The 10476-nt window shown below is 38.7% G+C and overlaps 1 protein-coding gene across 2 annotated transcripts in view; it reads right to left on the bottom strand.

Moving 5' to 3' along the window:
* Nucleotides 1–1183: 1183 nt before the first annotated feature.
* The window catches only part of MPPED2 (metallophosphoesterase domain containing 2), a 55345-nt gene continuing 46052 nt past the window's right edge, over nucleotides 1184–10476 (bottom strand). For both annotated transcript variants that reach the window (XM_053449023.1, XM_053449024.1), the window contains exons 5-7: nucleotides 6241–6356; nucleotides 1734–1847; nucleotides 1184–1376 (exon numbers count right to left, since the gene is read on the bottom strand). In XM_053449023.1, coding sequence (XP_053304998.1) covers nucleotides 1258–1376; nucleotides 1734–1847; nucleotides 6241–6356 — 349 coding nt within the window. In that variant the 3' untranslated portion in view covers nucleotides 1184–1257. The remainder of the gene's footprint in view (nucleotides 1377–1733; nucleotides 1848–6240; nucleotides 6357–10476) is intronic.

Raw genomic sequence — 10476 nt, 5'->3', positions numbered from 1 at the left:
TGGATAAAGCTAGATTAAACTTTATCTCCGATTATATTTGGAGAGGACATATCTACAGAAACGTGAAATAAAAGTTTACGATCTGCTCAGTATAATAAAAATTACAATAAAGAGACAAAATAAACAGCCATAATAAACGGCTTTAATATATTTATATATATATATAAAAAGTCATGCAACATATTTAAAAATCCTGCAATTTTATTTGCATATAAAGGAGCTAAATATATAATATCACAATTAATTTCAAACAAACAGCATGTTTTCTAAAGTCCAATAACAGTAACATAAGAGGGATAGCATTTACAGGTTTAAAACATAGAGCTATTTGCGACATTATTTTTTTGTGCATTTACACACAGTGCAATAGAAGGGGAAAAAAAAGGGGGGAAGAATAGGGGAATTTTTTGAATTTTAGAATGCGGAAAAAAAATTAGACCCTTTTTGGCTTTTCTTTCAACACATGCCTTAAACACAGAAAGAGCCGAATCGGGGAAAGAAAGGAATAAGACACTTGGGAACGTATCCCGTCCTTCATATTTTATAATTTAAATGTATGGCACAGCATTATTTTTTGCAGGTGCCACACTGCCAATATTTCCAGGCTAAATACACATATACATACATATATATATACATATATATATATATATATCATATATATATACATGTATATATATATATATATATATATATATATATATCCCTATTTAAAAGGAGTCCGCATTTACAAGCCTCACCCGATCCTTACAGCTGTTTCAGGCACAAATATGTTTGAGATAAAAATAATTTAATTAAAGGTAAAACCAAGGGCTCTTCATACAAAACAAGTGTTTTAACTAATTAAAGGAGGGGGGAATAACAGAAAAGTGCTCCTAGACAAAGAATTCAAAAGAACACTGTCCGACAACAGCAAATGGCAGAGGAAAAAAAGACAAATACTCCAAAATAAAAGAATTTCTGCAAATCCTGGAGTGTTCGTCAATGCAGATTTGTATAGCTTATACTTGGTTTTGTACTGAACGACAAACCCTCCTGGGATACGGACAAACCACTATGGCAGTTTGTGACAAATATTTGTTTAAGATCTTCCATGGTTTTTTTTTTCTTAATTTTCCACTTTGTACCTGAAATAAAATAACAGTAGAACGGAAAAGAAAGCAACATTGGATCTGGAAGGGAATACAAGGAATAAAAAGCATGTTTTATTAGGACAAAAAAAAGAAAATGGCAGTTTTTGTATTTCTGTCTGGGTCTTCATGAACCTTGGGGGTTCGGTAGGTCAAAAATAATTGGAGGGTTGGTTGGCTGGAAGCTGACTGTACACGTGGAGGCGTTGACATACGTTGTGTATCCATCGGTCATAATCCCATAACCTGCGGAAAAACGTAACACTTGTAATATGTGCAGATGACGTGCGGCCGATACACAGCCCGGCGCTCTAAGCTCCACCGCGGAAATAATGCATCCTATAATCCTCTTTGTACAAGGTAAGGAGATTTTATTCTCGGGTCTGTATAAACAGGGCATGCAATTTTAATGAGCTCAATACCTTCTCCTTAACAGCATGCCTTTTAACCGTTGGTGGGCTGAGATAGAAACAGAGAATGTGCCGGCAGATCCAGACCCGTTCGGCCCGTCTGCCCGTTTCTCCCCGATGTAAAGACTTAAACCTTAATCAGTCCTTGGTCTTGTCTTAGATTCAGGATAGCTGTAAGCTATGTTCTAGTTACCTTCATGGATTCCACCGAATACATGGAGTTTGGGCCTCACACGCCTTTGCACTGTGTTCAGAAGTTCTACACATCCGACCCGCTGGAGCTCCTTTGGCACCCAGTCCCGGAAACCTAATGCAAAATGAAAAAAGAAAGAGGTGGGGAGGTAACGACTTAGTATTCCGTACTCTGCAAAGGTTTCGCTTAAGCGTCTAGCTTTCAGGAAATCATAATTCACGGGCGGTTGATTAGAATATCTGGAATCCGTCCCCCCCCCCCTTAATGCCCACAAATGCTTTTAAGAAATTCTCAAATCTCACTTTGTCTTCCGTGGAAAGTTGTGTTTTGGGGTCTTTCTGGCATAATTAACATTTTTCCCCCTTCGTTTGGTTTGAGTTATAAAAGCAGGGGTTACAGAATTGACTCTATTCCTGAGAGTTTTTACAAGTTCTTCCCGGCACCAACCTAATTATTAAGGTGCTCCCTTATCCTCCATTCTCATTTCTTCGTGGCTGCCTTTCATTTAATTGCATATTTTTCTAACTATTGGAAACGGTATGGTTACTGCAGGGAAACGTCATTTATCTCTTGGCTACGGTCTTCCTTATTCTGTATGATAGAGCCTCGGCCGGTTCTCTCCCAGCTTTTAATGTGATGTGTCCTGGAACATTCGAATGCGTATGTGTAGGAATTATTAAGCGCTCTACGTTTTGGGTCTGATATTCATATAACAGCACACGGGAATATATCTGACTCCAGATTTACTGCCCTGCTGTAAAATTAACCCGTTTAGTAGCAGGAAACTCTGACCCCATGGGAAAAAAAATGATGAAGACCAAATATCTAATAAAAAACTCATGTGGATAGTTAAACAGTCAATATATAGGGTACTTCTAAAGATGTTGTTAACGTTTTTTATGTTGCTTTAAAATTCTTATGGCATTTGTTAACATTTTTTACAGTAACAAAACCGGAGAGGACATATCTACAGAAATGGGAAATAAAAGTCTAAAGTCTGGAACAAACAATCATGAGCAATTCAAATAAACTCAAACAAATTCAACAATCGGTACATAATTCTAGAGTGACAGTGTAATTCTAGAGAAGACAGAACAATTGTATGTGAGGCTTTTCAAAAGTATAATAAGATTCACGGCAGATATCCTGAAATATTAAAAATAACAAAAAAAAACTAAACACTGAACAATTGATTTTCATTCTTTATTCTAATAATAATAATATTTTTTTTGGGGGGGGGTGTGACAGGTCTCCTTGAAGCGCTTGGTCGCTCTAGTCTTCTATTTAGATATTTGTGAAACACAAATGCCGTTTTCATAAAAATTAGTAGCTGTAAAAAAGTCACATTTCTTACCCGAACATTAATATATTGTTTGTGTCTCATACTACCGTTTCCCCCACAAACTGTCCTTAAGTAATTATATATATCAAGTAATCGGCAATCACTGCCTTGTCTCGTAAGAAGTTTAATTTCAAAATTATTTTAACAAGGGACGAGGGTGAAACCCCACACTCCATGGTGCAAATACGTTGGATTTTCGGGACTGAAACTTGACCGCTATTCTAGAGCAAATGGAAACAGTCACAATCTATGAAAATCACCCCATTGATTTGTGATGGCACCAGATGACAAAAGACAAAACACGGTCAAGTCCTCGAAAAGCTAAGACTGGACCATAGAGACACCGCGTTAGTTATGTAGGTAAAGGTTACGGCTGAAGGAAGGTTGCCACCAAGACCTTATTTTATGAGAACCGAAGAGTGGTTATTGAGAAGATGTGGGTTGATATTTCAGGACTGGTTAAGCTGGACTGTATAATGATATCAGAATTCTGCATTAACACCTCTGACATCATAGCTAAGACGCAATTATTAACAATACAGAAACAGAGTTTGACGGCAGATAAGACCCATTCGGCCCATCTAGTCTGCCCATTTTTATCGCTGCAGTCGTTGGTCTCGCCTTAGATTAACATGCCTATCCCCCTGCATTTATCAATTCCCTCATTGTATTAACCGTTACCACTTCTGCCGAGAGTCTCTTCTACCCAATACACTCTTAGCAAACTAAAACGTTCTTACATTACATCTACGACTCGCAGTCTCATAACGTAGAAGCAGCGCAGCCAGGCAGCAGACGCCGTAGTCAAGAAAAAAAGTCAACATTATGCGAATATTTCAACGCATGGGTTAAAAAAAATAGCAGATATCAGACTCTCCTGAAGTCACACGCAGACCCAGCTATGAAGTCACTCTTAATTGATGGCTCTCAGAGTTTAAGAGCCACTTAGTTCTACAGTTAATGTACAGAATCCATAAAAATGAACATCAATTACAACACAAGCCGCCTGTCTGGAAGTGAGAAGAATCATTTGTACGATGGAGCAGGTGAGGCGTTTATATAGAAGTCGTCTAATTCTGTTCTCCAGTCAATGTCACGTCTTCTTTTTATGGCATTGGCAATCACTGCAGAAATTAGTCTCTACTTTGCCGACAGTCCCAGGGCTGTGTCTTTTATCTTATCTTACTGTGCTTTGGCCAAGAAATACAGACATAGCTTCAGATACCAACATATAGATAGAACGACCCAAAATTATTTAGATTAAAGGGATATTTTGACTAAAACTCAAGGACCTGAGTGGCCAAGACACCAAGCGACCTCCACAAAGCCTCCAGGCTCGACACCTATCTATATATACAGTATCGTCGTGTCACGGTTTACATAGACTTTATGCAGACGAGCTATAGGGATTGTGATTCCCAATTCTGATATAAATGAACAAAACTGTGATTCAGACTTCTGATATAAAACAGGGAAGGGCATTCTCCGTTCAGTTAAGGCTGTTAGGGGAGCGCTTAAAAGCGAACAGATTTATTCTGGGTAAGAAGGGTATTAATACAGAAGCCGCATGGAATCTGATCATCTTAAACACCGCAGTAATGTTAAGGTGGCACGGTATTCTAGAACCTCATTCATGCCCTGTCCTCTTATAATTAAACAAAGCCCACCGCTCCACCTAAAGAAGTTTTACTACTTTAACAAAGCCTCAAACACCTACTGACGCCAACACAAAACAATCTATCTTTAAGAAGGGTCAACCTTCATGAATCGTCAGCCGAGTCGGTCCATCATAATGCGCATTTAATATGATTTAATATTTCTTTTTGGGGAAAGTCACAAACATATTTCCTTAAGGAGTGTATTTAATATAAAAATATAAAAGCATGCATGGAATTCTTCTACTAATGTGTGTATTTGGGTACAAAACGGTCTTGGGTAACGTCCACCAGGGTGAGAAGGGTAGGAGTAATATCACCATGTGGTTCAAAGTTTAGCAAAGTTTATTAAAATCATTAACTTAGAACCTGTGCCAAATATATATTATCCCATCACTGTGGTATAAGCTGTGCTTTTATAACAAAAATAGAAAAACAATAAAAAATTGTATGCCCCATCCATTAATCTTCCCCTGCACACGGGGCTTATGTAACTGTTAGACGGAGGAAAGGGTTAATGAAAGCCAGCATCATCACCTTAACGGCGGAAAACTTTAATTTACACCGCAGGGATTCTTCAATAAAAGGTAATTAAGAGACTGTGCTTTCTGAGCCCCGAGAAGGGCTTGCTACACTACATTACTTTATGCACATTCTAGGGGCAGAAAAGAAATCTGGTATTAAAGGTGGCCCCAGAGGACAATGAACACAGAACGTATTTGTTGGGACGTGGAATGAAGCAGGTACTGAGTTATCCGACTTGTTTCTGCCTTAAAGAAACCATAACATCTATTTGTATTTATTGCTGATAAAGCATTCCATCATGCAGATGCGGAAACCAAAACTTGTCAAACGGGCTTCCGTACCGAATGCGTGATCGGGGTAAATCATTGTCAGCCCCTAGTACCCGTGCTTCCTGCCTCTTCTTTGGAACATTAGTCACATGAACATTGGCCAATCAGAAGCTGCCTTTCACTTCCTGCGTTATGATTGGCAAACATTGGATGGTTATCTACTTGGCCAATCAGAGACCGGCTGGGGCTCCCCGGGTCCTGATTGGTCAGCATCCTGGAAGGACTACTGGGACACAATGTTGCAAACCCTAAAAAGAATGACTAATGAATGCTTTTTGAGTCTTACAAAAGAAGCCAGTGCCGGAGCCAACAAGAATTCTTAGAATTCAGCCCATCCAATAAAACCATAAAGCCTTTGAATTGGGAGCCGTTACCCGTCAGGTAAATACCATTAATAAAACAAATGGCCATGCTGGGAAGGCTGCAGAGCGTCTGTGGATATCTACCCAATTCTCCTCTGCTCCAGTAAAGCAGAGCGTTTCATTTAAACGACGCCTTGTTTAATTATCACACAGGACTCCTGAAAAAAAGGCATCACATTTTTATTACTGGATCACAAAGTACGAAGGGGGAAGAAGGTCAAACCCAGGAAGGAAGCTACATGCGGCTTACGTTCGAAGCGGTTACGCCGTGCGATGACAGCGCGTTTCACTTACCGAGCGGAGGTCCGTGAGTCATTAGTATATCGATGCCCTCTGGGATGAGGTTCCACTTGTCAAGTAAAGACTGACCTCTGGGAAGATTAAATCCCCATCCGTTAAACCACGGTGTCCTTTTGGAAAGAAGAACAAAATCTCTCTCAGAATTATATCATTACTTAGTAATTTGTCACCTTGTTGTAACCTCATTGTTCTCTGCGGAGAGGAATAATAGATTGCCACTTTAGAAACAAATGATTACATCTCAAGCAATGATTAGCTAACCTATAATGGAATAGCTCGCTGGGCTGCAAAGACAGACATTGGGGCTTATTCTTTAAAGAGGGCATTGGAAGGAAAGTTGGGCATTTAAAACGCAGTTATTAAGGGTCAACCCAGGTGAGCTTCAAAAATGCAGGAGGGATCCATCTGGCCATGTATAATGCATAGTAATGCACAAGATTTTAGACAATGTTCGTATTATCCAATGGTTGGCTTAAGTGTTCCCAATGTTTGGATTTGACCAAGAGCACCATAAATCAAATAAAACAAAAATATTCCATGAGGAACGCTGTTATACAGGTGATGGCATTCTGTATAAAAAAGCTGGGTTATAAGAAGACAATTTACTAGCAATATGCAATCCGGGTGTTTTTTTGTTATTAATCCCAAAAGACCCATCATGCGTCATTGACCAGAATCAAACAAAAATACGAATGGAATGGCGTAACTTCTCAGGGAGCTTGGACATTCCGTGGTAACAGGGACGATGTTCCTAATGCTGTTGAGATGTTACTTTCATCAGAGCAGGTAGAGCAGATTTAAGGAAAAAAGTAAAATTAATTACTTTGCGCTTTTGGTACCTCCTGCCTTTGAAACAAAGTTGCGACAATATTTCTGCTTAGCGCAGTAATTATACATCTTTTGTTACAAGACATTACATTTTATGAAATTACCTTAAAATATTCCAGTGGTGCAAATAATATTTAAACAGTGTCTTAGAATACATTAAACATTTCTAAATTAATTTTAACAGTGTTAACTAGCTACGATTCCAATAGAAATATAAGAAAACATAACCACTTGAGCAGAGGCATACAAATTAAACATTGAACTACTCGTTTTCAGGCAAAGATCCTCATCATTCTTGGCCAGTTTACTGTCCTGAAGGACCGGACTTGTGCAGCCCTGGTTTATATATACCAATTCTTGGATGTTTTGTCTAACAATACATGTAATGGTGGAACAACGGTTCAACAGCAGAAACCAAAGCTTAAGACGGCGTTAGCCACACGCAAGAGTTTCCTGAATGACTTCAAGTCTGGAGTTGATGTTGATCCCTTTCATTGGACCAGCACTGAACAGGATGTAAAGTTCCATAAACGTTTGGGACCTCCACCTGAAGAAGAGTCCTCTAACTTTACACATTTTCTATGTTGTTCCAATAAAAAGTATTTATTTTTGTTAAAGATTCCATTTTCTATTGGGCTAATTCAGCTTCATCCATTTTTTTCAGAATTCTTATTAAAAAAAAAGTTGAAGGGTCTGGGTGGGATGATATTGAAATATCAGAAGACAGAGTTGCCAGATGTCTAGCACAGAGTTAGTTACGGGAATTTACGCTCTAGTGCAAACTGCGATCTGGCAAGGATTGAAGAATCAGGATTATTCTTATATATCACTAATATCCATAGGTGAGAACATTTTCTAGAGCTGCGCGATAGCACGTTATGGCTTTACCTCTCAAAAGAACAACGTAAGCTTGTTCCCGATCCTATTGTATCATTTACTGGCAACATGAGTTAGTGGCGTTATTAATGCTACCAAGGAGAAATCTGACTGCCATTTTGGGGTCAAGAAGGAATTTTTTTCCCTGGTTAGTGCAAAATTGGAAAGAGCCAAACTGGGGTTTTTTGCCTTCTTTTGGATCAACAGCAACAAATTAACAGATATAGGAAAGGCTGAACTTGATGGACGCATGTCTTTTTTCAGCCTATGTAACTATATAATTGTTCCTGCTAAACCGTTCACACGTCCCAATGAGCGATGGCACCAGTGTTCTGTTTGGGGGTGACCCAAATAAGAGGCCTCAATTTTCCACTCAGATTAGAAAAAGAGTCCAGTGATTAGGCGTGTTGATGTGCGTGATATTTTAGGGCAGACAGTTAATTATAAAGTTTGACAAAAGGGTTCTCGATCCTGGCAACAAATATAAGCAAGGCTTTGAACGGGAGACTTCAAAACTTTTTTTTTTTAAATTTATCTTCAAATTCTGTTCAGCTATTATACAAAATGGCAATTATCCTTTATGAAAGTCTAGGAAAGGCTGAACCAAAGAAATACAGGACCCAAAGATGTACAGAGTCGTGTAACCTCCACATATATCATAGATTACATATCAATAGTAATTTGGCCTCTAATGAGTGAAATGCTTCTGAGCATAGGACAATTTGAATTATTACAAATTTAAAAAAAAAAACTGATTTGGCATCAATTTATTATGACTTTCTTTATAAACAATCTTTATAGTTTGATAACTTTTATGAGATCTTAGATTAGCTAATAAATATAGAACTCAAAATAACAAAGAAGGTCAAAGACAGATGGCAGGACACACATCTTATAAACACGCATGCAACGCACATTTTAAAAAGCCTTCGCGTGGACGGCGGCACCTTTTATTTCATGTTCTTCTTTTTCAATGAATCCCGACCGCTGCCACAGTCAAAATGGTATTAATGGCAACTTTTCAAATCACAAGCCTGTCATTCATGTGTCACAGGGCTGTCTTGGTAAATCTGAAGCTCCCCGTTCCCCCCCATGACACCAGAGATAGCTCGATATCTCTGCAGACGTAGGATTTGTCATCACTATGCCAGACTCAATACTCAGAGACACCATTTCTTCCTGTCACCTCTTAATGTCTTTAAACAGACCCCATCGACTGGTCAAACTCATGATTTCATAGTTTTGGACCATACCATTATCAGTACGGAAAATACTCCGTGCATCAATTTCATTAACTACCAATGAGGAGGGGCAATTTGAGAACTATTGATGGGCCCAGGTATAGCATATAACCTGAATACGATGGAATACCCTCAACAGAGGAGCATTCTGCCTCCTTCCTGATATATGTTAGAAGAAAGACAGTAAACATTTATTATTACCTTCTATAAAAATCATTATCGCGTTTCCTAAAAGGTCGTTTCTCTTCTGGAGAATCTGCTTTGCATGAACAGATGATTTTATAACTAAAAGGACCAGATGTGAGTGAAGTCGAAAAGCAAAAGCTACTACGGCCATTAATGGCCTGCTGGTGGTTGGCGCGTGTTGCAAAAGCCAGGTTAAAACACAAGCCAGGTTGTCGTGTTCAGTTTTACCAAAAAATGTCTAAAAGAGATTTACTAAAAAAAAACAAAAAAAAAACAAACAGGTTTAAGCACTAAAGGGGCCAGCAATGCTTTCCAAGACAGACAATGCTTACTATACAGAACTACGAAAACCAGTAACTCAAAGAACTTAGAATGTTTGTTATACTGGGAAACTGGGAAAATGCAAATTGTGAGAGCAGCTTACTCCATTCTCTGTGATTGAATCTCTAGCAGACATTGTGGTATTAAGCGAGGAAGCAGATGAGACTGGGAAGATATAGGTGTCATCTTGATTTAATCACAAGTGTTATAATGTCTGCCATTTTGAAGCGGCAACCGAAAGGGTCTTTGTCTTCCTCACCTTTCAATTATAAGGAATGGATTCTTTGGATATGGGGCTACTTCCCTTTCTCATTGCCCTAAAAACCACGCCAAATAAAAGGAATAACGCTATTATAATAATACCGAGCCCGCTGCTTAATCCCTCTGTTGCGTCCCCCACGGCAGGGGGTTATGCTGGGGAAGGCATACCATTCATTGGCCCTTTGTTGCAATATAGGAACGTTTTTTTCTTCTTCTTCTCATATTGAGAAAAAAAGATTAAAGAAGAAAAAAAATCTGTAAGAAGTATAGCACGGGATAACCGTGCAGAAATGGGGAGAACATCTCCGAAAGTAAGGAATACTGAATCTTCCCACACCCAAATAATCTAGTGATTGTCCTAAAAAAACATTATACGAACTTGTACGCCAACCTGTGTAAATATACCAAGAGAAGTCAGATTGCATTTACCGGAGAAGGTATTTATATATATATAGTTTGGTCGATGCACAGATACATAACATGGTTTTACTCACATTCATTAAAAATGTAAGGCTCT

This window comes from Spea bombifrons, chromosome 10 (assembly GCF_027358695.1).
Source record: "Spea bombifrons isolate aSpeBom1 chromosome 10, aSpeBom1.2.pri, whole genome shotgun sequence".
NCBI lineage: Eukaryota > Metazoa > Chordata > Amphibia > Anura > Pelobatidae > Spea > Spea bombifrons.
The sequence above is the reverse complement of the archived record's forward strand: the minus strand, read 5'-3'. Positions and strand labels throughout refer to the sequence as shown.